Source organism: Triturus cristatus, chromosome 11 (assembly GCF_964204655.1).
Source record: "Triturus cristatus chromosome 11, aTriCri1.1, whole genome shotgun sequence".
NCBI lineage: Eukaryota > Metazoa > Chordata > Amphibia > Caudata > Salamandridae > Triturus > Triturus cristatus.
Window position 1 is genome coordinate 1,037,210,024 of NC_140594.1, and position 18,382 is coordinate 1,037,228,405.

The window sequence follows — 18,382 nt, forward strand, 5'->3', positions numbered from 1 at the left end:
CACTGCTGCTCGCTCCCGCAAGGTGGATGCCGCCACAAGCACGAGTGCTTGAAAAGAGCTGACCGATTCCAAAAGGTCATCTCCTATGCAACGCATGTGCGCTGCCTAGGCGAGACCTACAGAGGGGCAAGAAAAACAGCAGAAAGTTTGTTAAAGGGTATTTCCCATGGCTGGATTCATACCAGCATTTGCTATTTAAAGACAGATGATTCAGGGATAAAATCGGTCTGATCATGGCCTTAATAATTTAAAGTTTTAGAAAAAGTGTGTAGGTCCACTAGTGAATGGTCTTGTTGGAATACATAGGGTTAAATGCAATGCGTTTTAAAGAGAATAAATACTTTAACAAACACCATCATGGGGTGAACATCTGCTCCCAGGCCGCGCTTCATTAATAGTGATGTTTTCTCCCATGCAAACACATCCCATTGGGCTCTAGGAACAGAATTTTCTACTGCACTTTCTTGCATTGCCATGGGCTGTTGCTGCTTCAATGAAAAATTAACAAGCTCCTACAACATTTAGAAACAGACCTTGGCCATTGGCTCAGCCTAACACATTCTGCATCTGCCAGGGCTTACAACATCTGTTGCCTCACACCACATAGTAAGGCTGAGCTTTTTACTTCATTTCCCGTCTAGTTACATGTGATGTCACCCATGCTTAATTTGTAAAAGAAATAAGCGCAGGTGTCGAAACGTGTTTTTAAAATGGCACTGCTGACTTTCACCACTGACACCACCCAAAGCAAGGTGCAATACCTAACCCATGGGTCAAATAGTAAAATGGGCACTCTGTTGAGTAGGAAAGAAAAGGCAAAATTAGGGTGTCAGTGGGACACTCACACCCCTGGACCTATTGGACTAATGGAAGCTACCCCCTCATTTGGTGTGTTAGGGAATCTTGCACTGCTATTGGAAGTGACCCCCCCCATTTCTGTGTGTACGAAAGGGTAGCTCTATTGCTGTCTCAGATATTAGACAGTCAACTGGCAGCCCTGGTTATCTAAACACTCTTGTCCAGTGTCTCTATGAGCCCTTTGTTGCCTCAACATGCCTGCTACAGTTTCCATTGCCATGGGTCTTACTGTAGGCCTTTCTATAGATCTCAGTGTTTCTTTCCTCTGTTCTCTTCTTGACTTAACAATGTACCTGCGAGTCTCAAATACTCTGTGGGAGAGTTTCCAGCTGGCGCAAAAAGTGGAGGACTGCCGTCGTATCTTGCGTGCCCGGTTTAAAAGCCTTGTTTGTGCTGTTGAGTGCACAAGTAAATCTCTGGGTGTTTTAGTTGACATGAGTGTCACCCGGTCAGGAGGTGCAGCAGCACTGTGCTGGCTTTGTAGTTTACAATAGTAATTGCGAAGCGCAATGATGCAGTGTGGAGTGCAAGGGGAGGAAGCTCGCCTGGGCCGCAAGCTGAACCCGAGCCATGGGGGCCACTTCTGCAACCTGGGGCTCAACCGTGCAACAAGGCCTAGCTTATTGCCCCCTTGCTGTCACTGCCATTGCTACTGCCGCTTCCACTTCTGCTGCCTCTTTCTGCACCTAATGTAGCTTGTCTCTGGGACCACTCACAGCCTGCCTACCCCTGATGTCACAAGTAAAACAATTGGTGAAGTCCAATTTCATGTAGGGGGCTTGATACAGTAGTAGGCCATGCTGGGTCTTTCCAATTGTGGTCTGTGTAGTACTAATGCAGTGCCTGAAAAGTGCCTTTAGAGCACAGAGTCATCGGGTAGGCTGGCGGGGCGGGGGTGGTGGTGGGTATTGGGAGACCTTTAATGAGCACCAATAACTGACAGGCTTGTAAGGAAACTCTGGATGGGGTTGTCGGGTCTCAATGACAAGCGTATGGGGGTGCCGGCTCCTCGACAAAGCCCAAGCAGCACTGGCCTACCAGCAGCCGCCTCCACAACCCCTTCAAAGAATCCGCTGCCTAATGCCTGTCCACTCGCTATCCCCCATGGCCCTTGGACCAATGGGTGCGGTGCAATCTGCAGCTCGATCTGCGATCGCGGACTCTGGTCTCCGAGCTGCCACTGGAAACAGGCCAGAGCAGAGCGGTTCATAGAAGGGAGCAAGTGGGGGTCAATGCCGTCCCAAACCTTCGAACAGGCCCATATTTATTTATAAGTTCACTGAAAAAACCATAGGTTTCAGGCCTGATATAGTTAGGAATTAGCATTTTTAAAACCTTAGAATTTCACTGAAAAAACAATAGGTTTAGGGGTGTTAGAGTTAGCTGGACATTTCACTCGAACAAAACCATTGAAATTCCTCCGATATAGTTAGTTGTACTAACTACATCTCGCACGCCCGCAATACACTGCTGATGATGTCACATATTACATCATTCATGACATGGTCAGTGACGTCACTGATGACATCTCAAATGACATCACTGATGACATCATCCAATGAATGTGGTTTGGTTCGTTATTTAAATATGTATTATATATATATAGCAATTTGCATTGAAGAATGAGTAGATATAGTGACTAAACTATGTGAATATCTGTATCACTTTGTCAGTTGTTGTGTAAACTGCTGCACCAGTTGGTTACTAGCTACGTGAAAATCTATATTAGTTATAGATTAGTTAACTGAGTATTTGTATGAGAGAGGGAATGTGTGTGTGGTTCGGTGGGGAGGTGTGTGACAGCCCAAAGATGTGTGAATAGTTGATTCAGTAGGTATATGAAGTTAAAACTACATGTTATAACAGTTGTTTGGGTGAGTGAATATCTTTATGGGTGTGGTGATGAGACAATACATGTCTCAATGGTACATGTCCAACAAACTAGAAAAATAAAAGCCAGTGTATGTGTCAGTTGTTGTATAGAAATAAGTATACATAAGACTCAGTGATTGTATGAGTGACTGTATGGATAACTGTATACTTGTAATAGTGTTTTTATAACACACTAAGTAGGAGTTATTATCTATATGAATAGATGAAGTGGTGTTTTTATAAGTGTATAGCTAAGTAAAAGTAAGTATGATCCATTGTTTGCATAAGTGAGTAGGATGACTTCATAAGTGATTAGGATGTGTGCTGGTGTGTAATGTCGATATAGGTGTAAAAGTATATATGATATTGTTCTATTGATCATTGACAGCATGTATGAGTGAATCTATAGGTAAGTGATTAGATGTGTCTATAGATCTAGGAATCACGGAGTGGGTGTTTAAAAACGTGTATTGGTGTGTCAATGGTTTTAAATCTGGCACTCTGTATTTTACAGTGAGTGATGAAAGGTTATACTAGTGTCACTGACCATGGCATGAATTATGTAATATGTGACATCATCAGCAGTGGATTGCGGGCGCGCCAGATGTAGTTAGTACAACTAACAATATCGGAGGAATTTCAATGGTTTTGTTCGAGTGAAATGTCCAGCTAACTATAACACCCCTAAAACCTATTGTTTTTTCAGTGAATTTCTATGGTTTTTAAATGCTAATTCCCAACTATATCAGGCCTGAAACCAATGGTTTTTTCAGTGAATTTCAAAGGTTTTTTAAATGCTAATTCCTAACTATATCAGGCCTGAAACCTATGGTTTTTTCAGTGAATTTCAAAGGTTTTGTAAAGACAATTTTTAATGTATTAATTATTATACTGATTTTCTAAACTATTTATTTTTAGATACATTTTTTTATTACATTATACATTACAATACAAAATATACTTTCTCAGAATGAATTACTTTAGTTTAAATACTTTGCAAATAGGCAATAGACTTTTAAGTACAGTAGTTACAGTTGTTGCAATGGGCAACACAATTTCAAACATAATGTAACATTGAGCTCAATGTGTATTTCTAGTCAAATGCAATTAGTTACTTTATGGATTACTTTTCTAACCACAGGACTGGATCCTAGATTCAATCCTTGGACATCTCCTGTAAACAGTTGAGTAAAAGCGTTTTGGTTACAGTAGTGATTTTTAAGGAATATTATTGTATTTTAAAAGATGACACTTAAAAATATTTTCACATAGAATCACCAATGTTATCCTATGGCAGAAAATTCACTTAGCAGGTAAGTAGTGTTATCGTTACTTTTTCTTACTCAGTGGTGGATCCTGGATCCAGCACTGGTGGATCTCCTGTAAACAGTTGAAAGAATGTGTTCTAGTCATACAGACGATCTTTTAGGAATATTTTTAGTTTGTGAAAATAGACACTTAGAAACTTTTCTGCTGAAAACCACACAATGGATGCCTATGGAAGGAAATACAAGTTACTGGTAAGCACGCTTAGAATTACTTTTCAGGGTCAGTGCTGGGCTAAAAGATGCAGCCCTGGGTTCTCTCCTGATAAGAGGTGAGTAAATCGGAATTCGTAGTTCGGCTGATTTTAGAGGAATATTTGTACGTTTCATAACTGGATATTGAGAAACTTTTCTGGTGAAAACACACAATGGATTCCGATGGAAAGAAATACAAGTTACTGGCAAGTACGCTTAGAATTACTTGTCAGGGTCAGTGCTGGGCTAAAATATGCAGCACTGGGTTCTCTCCTGATAACAGGTGAGTAAATCGGAATTCGTAGTTCAGATGATTTTAGAGGAATATTTGTACAATGGTGAAGAAAGGGGGCGGGGCCTGAGGTGACATGTGCAAACTCGCCCTGTGGCACGTTTTAAGTTGGGGAATTAATTACTCTTCAATCCTGTGGTCCCCTGGGGGTCAACTAGCCCACCAGGTACCTCCAGTATGCGCCAGGGAGCTGCGTTGCAGAGAGGTGTTCAGAGGCCACGCCCCTTTTTACACCTCTCTGCAACGCAGTTCCGCTGCGCAACGGAGGCACAAATGTGTTGCAAGTGGCTTGGAAATCTGCCCCCCAGTCTCTAACTTTACAGTCATACAGTGGAATGTTACCCAAACTGACATTGCCTAGCCTCTACCTTTACTGTTGTACAGCTGGGTGTAGCTCAAGTTGACAATGACAAGCCACTATTTTCAGGTCGAGCCTAGAGTCAGCGCGCATGCGCTGATCTGCGATACTTATTGTAAAGGAGTAGGGAATAGAAGCCCTGTCCACACTCCACCCATATTTGCCATTGGCTTGTGTCATTGTCCATCCTAAATGCAGGCTTCTGATTAGTCAATAGGCAAGTTAGTCCCTCTTTAGTACCGCCTCCTCTTCATTTGTCACCTCACAAGGCGACTGGCAACTTTACCTCAGCTGTTACACAGTACGTGTTATTTAGACTGTGAGCCCTATCTTCTTTAATGAGGTTCTCCGAATGCAGGCATCACATGCTTTGGTGCCTTCTTTAAGTCCCCCCTCCCTCCCGTTATCCGTGCCTTTTTCTCTATCCCCCACCCCGCCTGCACTCTCGTTGTCCATACCTTCTTGCCCCGCCCGCCCTCCTTCCCGTTGTCCGTGCGTTTTCCTCCCGCCTGCCCTCCCTTTGTCCGTAATGCCCATCATTTCCAATGTAATAGATCTCAAATAAATGCGAGACCTATTGCATTGCAAATGCTTGTTACAGTCATGGAGCAGGGTGTCACCCAAATTGGCAATGGCAATCTCCCTCCTTCTTCAGGCATACACCGGGTGCATCATAATCATTAGGCAATGGTTGGCTTTAGCTAACACCTACCTGAATGGCGAGTTGTTTGGACAGGAGGGCCCCGATTGTGTTGCACATGTTTCCAAAAAAACTGTAGACACTACATATTACAGAATCTCCATGCCTGGATTTCTTGCTGTATCGTAAATAGAAGAGCCTGTTAGGTAAAACAAAAGAGAAACTTTAATTACTGCAACCAGGAAAAATAAATTGAGACAAACAGTTAAGAGTGCTATTTAAAAATGAACTTTTAAGCATACATAAGTGTTGGTGAGAAATAACTCAATTTTAATATGTTATTAGGTGCATTAATGGGAATACTTTTATCCGAAAGTCACCTATACCTCTACGAGACGTCGTCAAATACCTCAATTCTTTGTTCAGTAGTCTATTGTCTATTATCTATTCGTAGGGCTTTTGAGAGGAATAGATGATTTTGGAGTAGTGTCCCCAAAATATTATTCCCTTATGACCATCTGTATTGTCAAATTCAGCGAGCAGATAGACTGTAAAATAAGTCCATTCTGAGAGGTAGTTGAGTCTGCTAGGCGGCAGGGCCAGTTCTTTTGTTTGGTCCCATCACCGAAGGCTCAGTTATCAAATGGGTCACTTGTTCGCTTATTTGACCGGTCCATTTTAGAAAGGATGCTGTAGCTGGGAACACCTGTTTTTGTGTTCCTTAGAGATGGACTTTAGAAAATAGTCGCTCTCTGATGTCAATTCATTTTTTGTAGTCCGTAATGTAGGGGGAACACATTCAAAATTGCAATTGTGTAACCCAAGGTAGCTCGAGGGGTGCCCTAAATACGAGTTGCTGCTAAAGTAAAATCATTAAGAATGGCCGTTCAATGCTCCTGGGCCGGGTAAAAAAATAAGAACTTGACAAACAGTTCCCCCTTGTTGTCCCTTTACTGAACGCGCTTACTTTAAGGGGGTATGTTCCATCAGAGCTCCTGTGAGTGTGTGATTGTTTCCTTCCTCATCAGTTGTTCAACTCATTTTAAAATCTCCAGTTAGAAGCCAAAAATAACTGGTTAAGTTAATTTAAGATTTTTTAAAAGTTTTTTCTAAAACAATTTTTTGGGGCAGAGTGAGAGAATATATCTCAGGAGGGATTGTTTTTCTGCCAGTTGTGGATTTTAATCCCCATTAACCATGGCACTGATAGTTGTAGGTCTGTTATTCTCAACTCCAGTTTAGCACATAAGTATATGGCTAGACCCCCCCCCCCCCTCTTTGGACATCCTTTTTAATAATGTATTACACCTTGTGTAGGATAGTCTAAATATCGAATTAATGGGAAAGTGGCTTCGCACCTGGTTACCTAAAAAGGGAGAATGTCGAAATCGCGCCAAAATTCGACCACTTGGCCATCTGAAGCTGTTCATGGTAGACCTTCCAGATCTCAGAAGAAATTGACATGTTTTTATAAATAAATGTATTGCGGCATAAGTTCAGTTTTTATAGCATTTGATAAGGTTAGGGGAAGCCAGGACTAAAGGTTTTTCAGATCTGCTTGTGTTATATTTAAGGGTCATTGAAGCCCTGTAGTTGGTTTAAGTATTTGGTTGAGTACTTTTTGTCAATACCCCATTGTTTTATGGATCACATGCATCATTTTGTTTTCTGAGAACAGTTGAAGTGCAACAGGTCAGTGACTTTACTATGTATTTACTGTTTGTGTCATGGCTTGTACCATTGACAAAACACAGTCCCAAGTTTGCTTCCAAACACCCTCCCATCATCCTTGGCACGCAGTGTTGGTGTGGAGCGCAACAGCTGTAGAATTGTTCGCTTTCCTCCCTGTACTCCATTCCAGGCAATTACAAACCCACAGAGGGCCACACACAAGTTGCACAGTCCTGGTAGGGTGAAAACTCCACACCCATAAATACCAGTAAAGCGTGTCAATCGCCCAAAATTGGGAATAACCATCAGACCTGATTTTCCTTAGCAAGGTTATTTCCTTTTCTCTGTCGATGAACACTTCCATATGTCACCTGCTCTGAGCAGGGGGTAAGTGGGAGCGGGTGGTGTGGAGGGGCACAGTAGGTTGAGGAAGGGGCCAGAGAAGGAAGGGGGCTTGGAAGAGGAGCACAGCTTGCTGCTCATGCTATAGCTGAGAATTGGGCTGGGGCTGTGGCCAAGCTCTTCTTGTAGTCCTATGGTTGTGGAATTTTATTAGCTGGATTTTCTGGCCGGTAAAAATCAAGTCCAGTGTTGACCAGGACACAACTAAGGATATTAGAACCTTACCCCCTAGAGGGCAGAATGTTCTAATTTGTCAAACAAAGGCCTCACGGAGCCCGAGGGGGTTGAGATCTCCTTGGGCTCCGTGAGGCCTTTGTTCACGGCTGTTGCCGTGAACAAACATTGGAATGTTGATGCTCCGGGCTTCTACCAGACATTAGAAACCAAGAGCACTCCATTGACTTCAATGAAGCACTCAACATTCCAATGTTCTAATCCTGGTTCTCACACAACTGAGTGACAGCCATGCAGTACTAGCTGGCCTCCTCGATGCTGCCCTAGCTCCTCTTAAAGCCATTTTCCATTCTGCAGCTCAGCTCCTCAAAGGCACAAAGACATCATAACACATCACTTCCATTCTGGTAGCCCGTCAAAGGGCACCTTGAGGCCAGTATCAACTTCTAAATGACTAGCATCATGCATAAAGCTCTACATTTGAGCCCACTTATTTGTCTGTAAAAGAAACCCTGCACCACAGAAGGTGAAAGACATCAGAAGCAAATCCGGTCTACTAGAGGAAGCCTGAAAACATAAAAGCTGAAAATCTCTGCCAGGCCCTCACCTACCAAGCACCATTTTCTAGAAGGAAAACAGACTCAATCCAAACGTGCTTCTTTCGAAAAAAACTAAAAAACACATCTACAGGGCCAACCTATTATTTCCTTACCTGCAACCCAATATGGTTTTAATACAATTGTTGTATTTCCTTGTTGCATGTGAAGACAATGGCTTTCCATGTGGATAGGTACATCCAATCCAAATACATTAATAAGACTTCAGCGATCAGCAACATTTCACTCATCCATCCACTGATTGCTAGGTGTAGACCCTCCCACACATCCACTACTTTTTATTTAACCAGCTGCTCACCCATACAATCACTCAACCATCCACTTGCAGTCTCATTCTTCTTACTCCTTCTCTGCCTCACCTGTCCACTCATACACTTGTTTATCCAACCGCCCACTTGCCAACCCACACGCCATCAGGCCAATAAACCACTTTAACACCCCACCTCAGATGTACCTTTCTTTACAGGCCACACTACATCAGGAGTTTCCCGATACAACCAGACACAATAAATACCTCACTGCAGACCAAGAGGAATTAACATCACTCCAGATTGGGCCTCCAAGTTTGTACTCAATACAACGGAAAAGTAATCCAGAACGTGTGACAATAGCCCCTGGACAATACATCAAAGTGACTTCTGAGCTGGAGTTAATACTCTAGTTGAAACCCCAACAATTTGATGCAACATGCCAAAAGTACCCCCAAGAACTGCAAAACGCTCCAGCGGTCTGTATATGGTATATGTGTCCAAAACTGGGCGCACTATGTCCGATGTGGCCTCTTAACATTGCAATTCTTCTGCTGATACAATGAGGATTGGACACAATGTTCAAGGTGGGGTTTAAGCATTCTAAACAACACTCTAGATACTCTCGCCAGAATAGATGCAATATGCCAGATGAGGTCTCCAGAACAGGACACAATATGTGGCCTCCAGAAGCTGGGGCACAACAGTTAAAATGTGGGCTACAGAACTGGAAACAATACGACAAAGTGGACTTCCGGAATTGGACACTTTACTCCAGATGAGGCCAGAAGAAGTATAAACATGGCAGAAGCTACATCTAGTATCAGATATAGTATAGCAGAATTGACATTCAGAACTGGGTATAACGCTCAAGATGAGGTCTCCAGAATTGGGTACAACACTCCAGAAAAGGCATCCAGAAGTAGACTGCACTACTGTGGCCTACAAAGGTGGACCAGAGCTGATCGTTCGAACTCGGCAACGATATATGGTCCCTCCTAAATAAAAAAACAACACATGCGATGTGGAATCCAGAACTTGACAGACCACCCAAGCTGTGCCCCCTCAGAACTGGAATCCAGAAAAGGCCACCAAAATTGGGAAATACACCAAATGTGGGAAACAGAATTAAGCACATTAAGACAGTAACTTTCCCAGGCGGACAGATTACTCCAGACGTCTCTTGCAGAACGAAAAACATATAGCAAAGCTAGCAAGCAGGATTGGACACAATATGAAAGATATAACATCAATGATTAAACCGATCAACCAATTGTGTCTTCTAGACTGGGACACAATACTCCAGATGGGCTCTCAATGATGTTTCCAGAACTAGTCAACACTCCAGATGGGGACAAAATTGCCAAGATCTGGGCTATAGAATTCTAAACTATGCATCAGATGGGGTTCCCAGGCTTGTAAACACTACTCCAGCTATGCCTCCAGAACTGTACACAACACTCAAGATGTAATTTCTCCCACAGGAAATAATACACCAGACAGGGCCTCTATAAATAGTTGTAAAATGCCAGATGAAGAATCTGGAGCTTGCCTAAATATTCCAGATGAAACCTCCAGAATTAAATAAAATACTCCAGAAATGGCAAAAGGCAGTGCTTAATTTGAGCCAGTGGTTTCCGGTGCTCGGCACCGGAATTAAATTGCCAACACCTGTGCTTGTGACAGTCTGGCTAATTTAAAGACAACCACAACAACAGTTAATTATTAATTCAATACACATTAAAAATGACTATTACATGCCGCCCAAGCCATTCTGTTAGCTTTGGGGGCCTGGAATAGTCTGAATTGTCACACTTGTAGGAGTGTGACAGTAAGTAGCATAGCTGTGTTTTTACTATCATTGGCAGAACTGGCAGGGGCAATGTATGGTGCAAGCTGCAGTGGCCTACTGATGAGAGCCCTGGCACTGAAACATGCACTTTGAATACCAGCAGCAGACTTCCCTGGTGAGCAGTAGCTTTACTACAGTGATCTAATGATCAACTAGAGTGCTACCATTCAGAATTTATGGCAAATGTGTGACCCATCTGAATGCCTTCTTGATGGAACCAAAGTAAACAAGCATTGAAAATGCAATAGGTCTCGCCCTTGTTTAAGTTAAAGCAATTCTGTTTGTAATTAGGTGGCTTTTTAGCTTCGCTTTTATTGGTGTTTTTCAAACTTTCATGTACATAACATGCATATGTATGCGTATATGTATGCTTGCATATATTTGTATTTATGAGAGGTAGAGGTAGAGAGGTAGAGGTAGAGAGGTAGAGGAGTAGAGAGTGAGTAGTAGAGAGTGAGGAGTAGCAGAGTGAGTAGCAGAGAGCGAGTAGCAGAGAGCGAGTAGCAGAGAGCGAGTAGCAGAGAGCGAGTAGCAGAGAGCGAGTAGCAGAGAGCAAGTAGCAGAGAGCAAGTAGCAGAGAGCAAGTAGCAGAGAGCAAGTAGCAGAGAGCAAGTAGCAGAGAGCAAGTAGCAGAGAGCAAGTAGCAGAGAGCTAGTAGCAGAGAGCTAGTAGCAGAGAGCAAGTAGCAGAGAGCAAGTAGCAGAGAGCGAGTAGCAGAGAGTGAGTAGCAGAGAGTGAGTAGCAGAGAGTGAGTAGCAGAGAGTGAGTAGCAGAGAGTGAGTAGCAGAGAGTGAGTAGCAGAGAGTGAGTAGCAGAGAGTAATAGAGAGTGAGTAGCAGATAGTAAGTAGAAGAGAGTGAGTAGCAGAGGGTGAGTAGCAGAGGGTGAGTAGCAGAGGGTGAGTAGCAGAGAATAGCAGAGAGTGAGTTGTAGAGAGTGAGTAGATAGTGAGTAGTAGAGAGAGTAGTAGAGAGTGACTAGTAGAGAGTGAATAGTAGAAAGTAGTGAATAGTAGAAAGTAGTGGAGAGTGATTAGAGAATAGAGGGTAGTAGAGAGTGAGTAGCAGAGAGTGAGTAGTAGAGAGTAAGTAATAAAGTAGTAGACAGTGAGTAGTAGAGACTGAGTAGATTGTAGTAGAGTGAGTAGTAGAGAGTGAGTAGTAGAGCGAGTCGTAGAGAGCAGTAGAGAGTAGTAGAAAGTGAGTAGTAGAGAGCGAGTAGAGAGTAGTAGAGAGTGAGTAGCAGAGAGTAAGTAATAAAGTAGTAGACAGTGAGTAGTAGAGACTGAGTAGATTGTATTAGAGTAGTAGAGTGAGTAATAGAGAGTAGTAGAGAGTGAGTAGTAGAGAGTGAGTAGTAGAGAGTGAGTAGTAGAGAGTGAGTAATAGATAGTGAGTAGTAGAGAGTGAGTAGTAGAGAGTGAGTAGTAGAGAGCGAGTAGAGAGTAGAGAATGGTAGAGAGTGAGTAGCAGAGAGTGAGTAGCAGAGAGTGAGTAGCAGAGCGAGTAGTAGAGAGCGAGTAGAGAGTAGCAGAGAGTGAGTAGCAGAGTGAGTAGCAGAGAGTGAGTAGCAGAGAGTGAGTAGCAGAGAGTAGAGAATGGTAGAGAGTAGAGAATGGTAGAGAGTGAGTAGCAGAGAGTGAGTAGCATATTGTAGTAGAGTGAGAAGTAGAGAGTGAGAAGTAGAGAGTGAGAAGTAGAGAGTAGTATAAAGTGAGTAGCAGAGTGAGTAGTGGAGAGATATAGAGAGTGAGTAGTGGAGAGAGTAGTAGTGAGTGAGTAGTAGAATGAGTACTAGAGAGTGAGTAGTAGAGAGTGAGTAGTAGAGAGCAATAGAGAGTGAGTAGTAGAGTGAGGAGTAGAGTGAGGAGTAGAGTGAGGAGTAGAGAGACGAGAGTGAGGAGTAGAGAGACGAGAGTGAGGAGTAGAGAGACGAGAGTGAGGAGTAGAGAGACGAGAGTGAGGAGTAGTGAGTAGTAGAGAGTGAGTAGTAGTAGTAGAGAGAGTAGAGAGAGAGTAGCAGAGAGTAGCAGAGTGAGTGAGTAGTAGAGTGAGTAGTAGAGAGTGAGAAGTAGAGAGTAGTATAAAGTGAGTAGTAGAGAGTGAGTAGCGGAGAGTGAGTAGCGGAGAGTGAGTAGTGGAGAGTGAGTAGTGGAGAGTGAGTAGCGGAGAGTGAGTAGCGGAGAGTGAGTAGCAGAGAGTGAGTAGCAGAGAGTGAGTAGCAGAGAGTGAGTAGCAGAGAGTGAGTAGCAGAGAGTGAGTAGCAGAGAGTGAGTAGCGGAGAGTGAGTAGCGGAGAGTAATAGAGAGTGAGTAGTGTAGAGAGTAGTAGTGAGTGAGTAGTAGAGGAGAGTAGTAGAGAAGAGTAGTAAAGAGTGAGTAGTAAAGAGTGAGTAGTAGAGAGTGAGTAGTAGAGAGTGAGTAGTAGAGAGTGAGTAGTAGAGAGTGAGTAGTAGAGAGTAGTAGAGAGTGAGTAGTACAGAGTAGTAGAGAGTGAGTAGTACGGAGTAGTAGAGAGTGAGTAGCAGAGAGTGAGTAGCAGAGAGTGAGTAGCAGAGAGTAGAGTGTAAGTAGTGAGTAGAGTAGTAGAGAGCTGCTACCGGGCAAAATGTTTTGTATGAGGCTAATATATAGGGTCGCCTCAGAACCAGCAGTGTCAATTTAGCATTATCTGATTCAAAACAAATATACAGGGTCACCTCAGCGCTCTCTGCTGTCAAACAAATGACTTTGTATGACCCAAATATGCAAGGTCACCCCGGTGCCTTCTGCTACCGCACAAAACGACTTCTATGAGGCAAATATACGGGGTCACCTCAGCAGCAAACAGCACTGTGACTTCAACATTGTCTGATCTAAAATAAATGTACAGCATCGCCTCGACGCTTTCTGCTACCAGAAAATACAATGTAAATCTTATGAAAATATATATATATATATATATAGATATACACACACATAGACATACATACATACATACACAATACTCTCTGCTATTGATCAAAATATAATGCAACATCAACAGTTTGATACCAAATAGATATACAGGGCCACTTCGACATCCTCGGCTATCGAGTAAAATAGATTATAACATTATCTGAAATAGAGCAGAATGCATTCTAATGCCGGTCTCTCAATCAAGCAAAATACATTGTAACTTCAGAAGTATGTTGTCCAGATCTAAATAGTGTCGCTTCAACGAGCTCTACTACCGAACTGAAAATATGGGCGGTCCTCAACACTCTCTGCCACGGTGCATTATTTATTTACATTTTTTATGTTATCTTGCGTGCATTAGTAGGGCGCGCTTACTTTAACTAATAAGGTACACGTTGTAATTTCGACTTTGTACGATACAAAATAAAAATAGGGCTTTCCTTCAGCCACTACCACGCAAAAAACACAGGTGACCTCAACCTTCTTTGAATAAACTACACTGTCATTTCATCGTGTAGTAGAGAGTGAGTAGTAGAAAGTAGTAGAGACTAGTAGAGAGAGAGTAGTAGAGAATAGTAGAAGAGAGTGAGTAGCAGAGTGAGTAGCAGAGAGTGAGTAGCAGAGAGTGAGTAGCAGAGAGTGAGTAGCAGAGAGTGAGTAGCAGAGAGTGAGTAGCAGAGAGTGAGTAGCAGAGAGTGAGTAGCAGAGAGTGAGTAGCAGAGAGTGAGTAGCAGATAGTGAGTAGCAGAGAATGAGTAGTAGTAGGGTGAGTAGCACGGGGACTAGCAGAGAGAGAGTAGCAGAGAGAGAGTAGCAGAGAGAGTGAGTAGCAGAGAGAGTGAGTAGCAGAGAGAGTGGGGAGCAGAGAGAGTGAGTAGCAGAGAGAGTGAGTAGCAGAGAGAGTGAGTAGCAGAGAGAGAGTAGCAGAGAGAGAGTAGCAGAGAGTGAGTAGCAGAGAGTGAGTAGCAGAGAGTGAGTAGCAGAGAGTGAGTAGCAGAGAATGAGTAGTAGTAGGGTGAGTAGCACGGGGAGTAGCAGAGAGAGAGTAGCAGAGAGAGAGTAGTAGAGAGAGTAGTAGAGAGAGTGAGTAGTAGAGAGAGTAGTAGAGAGAGTAGTAGAGAGAGTGAGTAGCAGAGAGAGTACAGAGAGTGAGTAGCAGAGAGTAGCAGAGTGAGTAGCAGAGAGTAGCAGAGAGTAGCAGAGTGAGTAGCAGAGTGAGTAGCAGAGTGAGTAGCAGAGTGAGTAGCAGAGTGAGTAGCAGAGTGAGTAGCAGAGTGAGTAGCAGAGTGAGTAGCAGAGTGAGTAGCAGAGTGAGTAGAGAGTGAAAAGTGAGTAGCAGAGAGTGAGTAGCAGAGAGAGAGTGAGTAGCAGAGAGAGAGTGAGTAGCAGAGAGAGAGTGAGTAGCAGAGAGAGAGTGAGTAGCAGAGAGAGAGTGAGCAGCAGAGAGAGTGAGCAGCAGAGAGAGTGAGCAGCAGAGAGAGTGAGCAGCAGAGAGAGTGAGCAGCAGAGAGAGTGAGCAGCAGAGAGAGTGAGCAGCAGAGAGAGTGAGCAGCAGAGAGAGTGAGCAGCAGAGAGAGCAGCAGCAGAGAGAGTGAGCAGCAGAGAGAGTGAGCAGCAGAGAGAGTAGAGAGTGAGTAGAGAGTGAGTAGAGAGTGAGTAGAGAGTGAGTAGAGAGTGAGTAGAGAGTGAAAAGTGAGTAGCAGAGAGTGAGTAGCAGAGAGTGAGTAGCAGAGAGAGTGAGTAGCAGAGAGAGTGAGTAGCAGAGAGAGAGTGAGTAGCAGAGAGAGTGAGTAGCAGAGAGAGAGTAAGTAGCAGAGAGTGAGTAGCAGAGAGTGAGTAGCAGAGAGTGAGTAGCAGAGAGTGAGTAGCAGAGAGAGTGAGTAGCAGAGAGAGTGAGTAGCAGAGAGAGAGTGAGTAGCAGAGAGAGTGAGTAGCAGAGAGAGAGTGAGTAGCAGAGAGAGTGAGTAGCAGAGAGTGAGTAGCAGAGAGTGAGCAGCAGAGAGAGTAGCAGAGAGAGTGAGCAGCAGAGAGAGTAGCAGAGAGAGTGAGCAGCAGAGAGAGTAGCAGAGAGTTCGTAGAGTAGCAGAGTGAGTAGCAGAGAGTGAGTAGAGTAGCAGAGTGAGTAGCAGTGAGTAGCAGAGAGTGAGTAGCAGTGAGTAGCAGAGTAGCAGAGAGTAGCAGAGAGTGGCAGTGAGTAGCAGAGAGTGGCAGAGAGTGAGTAGCAGAGAGTGAGTAGCAGAGAGTGAGTAGCAGAGAGTGAGTAGCAGAGAGAGTGAGTAGCAGGCAGAGTGAGTAGCAGGCAGAGTGAGTAGCAGGCAGAGTGAGTAGCAGGCAGAGTGAGTAGCAGGCAGAGTGAGTAGCAGGCAGAGTGAGTAGCAGGCAGAGTGAGTAGCAGGCAGAGTGAGTAGCAGGCAGAGTGAGTAGCAGAGAGTGAGTAGCAGAGAGTGAGTAGCAGAGAGTGAGTAGCAGACAGTGAGTAGCAGACAGTGAGTAGCAGACAGTGAGTAGCAGACAGTGAGTAGCAGACAGTGAGTAGCAGAGTGAGTAGCAGAGTGAGTAGCAGAGAGTGAGTAGCAGAGAGTGAGTAGCAGAGAGTAGTAGAGAGTAGCAGAGAGAGTAGCAGAGAGTAGCAGAGAGTAGCAGAGAGAGTGAGTGGCAGAGAGAGTGAGTGGCAGAGAGAGTGAGTGGCAGAGAGAGTGAGTGGCAGAGAGAGTGAGTGGCAGAGAGAGTGAGTGGCAGAGAGAGTGAGTGGCAGAGAGAGTGAGTGGCAGAGAGAGTGAGTGGCAGAGAGAGTGAGTGGCAGAGAGAGTGAGTGGCAGAGAGAGTGAGTGGCAGAGAGAGTGAGTGGCAGAGAGAGTGAGTGGCAGAGAGAGTGAGTGGCAGAGAGAGTGAGTGGCAGAGAGAGTGAGTGGCAGAGAGAGTGAGTGGCAGAGAGAGTGAGTGGCAGAGAGAGTGAGTGGCAGAGAGAGTGAGTGGCAGAGAGAGTGAGTGGCAGAGAGAGTGAGTGGCAGAGAGAGTGAGTGGCAGAGAGAGTGAGTGGCAGAGAGAGTGAGTGGCAGAGTGAGTGAGTGGCAGAGTGAGTGAGTGGCAGAGTGAGTGAGTGGCAGAGTGAGTGAGTGGCAGAGTGAGTGAGTGGCAGAGTGAGTAGCAGAAAGTGAGTAGCAGAAAGTGAGTAGCAGAAAGTGAGTAGCAGAGAGTGAGTAGCAGAAAGTGAGTAGCAGAAAGTGAGTAGCAGAGTGAGTAGCAGAGTGAGTAGCAGAGTGAGTAGCAGAGTGAGTAGCAGAGTGAGTAGCAGAGTGAGTAGATTGAGTCGTAGAGAGAGAGTAGAGAGTGAAAAGTGAGTAGCAGAGAGTGAGTAGCAGAGAGAGTAGCAGAGAGAGTAGCAGAGAGAGTAGCAGAGAGAGTAGCAGAGAGAGTAGCAGAGAGAGTAGCAGAGAGAGTAGCAGAGAGTGAGTAGAGTAGCAGAGAGTGAGTAGAGTAGCAGAGAGTGAGTAGAGTAGCAGAGAGTGAGTAGCAGAGAGTGAGTAGCAGAGAGTGAGTAGCAGAGAGTGAGTAGCAGAGAGTGAGTAGCTGAGAGTGAGTAGCAGAGAGTAGTAGGGTGAGTAGCAGAGAGTAGTAGGGTGAGTAGCAGGGTGAGTAGTAGAGAGTGAGTAGTAGAGAGTGAGTAGCAGAGAGTGAGTAGCAGAGAGTGAGTAGCAGAGAGTGAGTAGCTGAGAGTGAGTAGCAGAGAGTGAGTAGCAGAGAGTAGTAGGGTGAGTAGCAGAGAGTAGTAGGGTGAGTAGCAGGGTGAGTAGTAGAGAGTGAGTAGTAGAGAGAGAGTAGCAGAGAGAGTAGCAGAGAGAGTAGCAGAGAGAGTAGCAGAGAGAGTAGCAGAGAGAGTAGCAGAGAGAGTAGCAGAGAGAGTAGCAGAGAGAGTAGCAGAGAGAGTAGCAGAGAGTGAGTAGCAGAAAGTGAGTAGTAGTAGGGTGAATAGCAGAGTGAGTAGCAGAGTGAGTAGCAGAGTGAGTAGAGAGTGAGTAGAGAGTGAGTAGAGAGTGAGTAGAGAGTGAGTAGAGAGTGAGTAGAGAGTGAGTAGAGAGTGAGTAGAGAGTAGAGAGTGAAAAGTGAGTAGCAGAGAGTGAGTAGCAGAGAGCGAGTAGCAGAGAGCGAGTAGCAGAGAGCGAGTAGCAGAGAGCGAGTAGCAGAGAGCGAGTAGCAGAGAGTAGTAGTAGGGTGAGTAGCAGGGTGAGTAGTAGAGTGTGAGTAGAGAGTGAAAAGTGAGTAGCAGAGAGCAGTAGAGAGTGAGTAGCAGAGAGTGAGTAGCAGAGATTGAGTAGCAGAGAGAGTAGCAGAGAGAGTAGCAGAGAGAGTAGCAGAGAGAGTAGCAGAGAGAGAGTAGTGGAGAGTAGTAGAGAGTAGTATAAAGTGAGTAGTAGTGAGTAGTAGAGAGTAGTAGAGAGTAGCAGAGAGAGAGTAGCAGAGAGAGAGTAGCAGAGAGAGAGTAGCAGAGAGTGAGTAGCAGAGAGTGAGTAGCAGAGAGTGAGTAGCAGAGAGTGAGTAGCAGAGAGTGAGTAGCAGAGAGTGAGTAGCAGAGAGTGAGTAGCAGAGAGTGAGTAGCAGAGAGTGAGTAGTGGAGAGTGAGTAGTGGAGAGTAATAGAGAGTGAGTAGTAGAGTGAGTAGCAGAGTGAGTAGTAGAGTGAGTAGTAGAGGAGAGTAGTAAAGAGTGAGTAGTAGAGAGTAAGTAGTAGAGCGTGAGTAGAAAGTGAGTAGTAGATGGTGAGTAGTAGAGAGTGAGTAGTAGAGAGAGAGTAGTAGAGAGTGAGTAGTAGAGAGTGAGTAGAAAGTGAGTAGTAGATGGTGAGTAGTAGAGAGTGAGTAGTAGAGAGTGAATAGTATGGAGTAGTAGAGAGTAGCAGGGAGTGAGTAGCAGAGAGTGAGTAGCAGAGAGTGAGTAGCAGAGAGT

At 44.5% G+C, this 18,382-nt stretch overlaps 1 protein-coding gene across 2 annotated transcripts in view; it reads right to left on the reverse strand.

The window, feature by feature from the left end:
* The window catches only part of TMEM44 (transmembrane protein 44), a 198,792-nt gene that overhangs the window by 164,545 nt on the left and 15,865 nt on the right, over positions 1–18,382 (reverse strand). For both annotated transcript variants that reach the window (XM_085635259.1, XM_085635258.1), the window contains exon 2: positions 5,613–5,739. In XM_085635259.1, the coding sequence (XP_085491385.1) occupies positions 5,613–5,739 (127 nt within the window). The remainder of the gene's footprint in view (positions 1–5,612; positions 5,740–18,382) is intronic.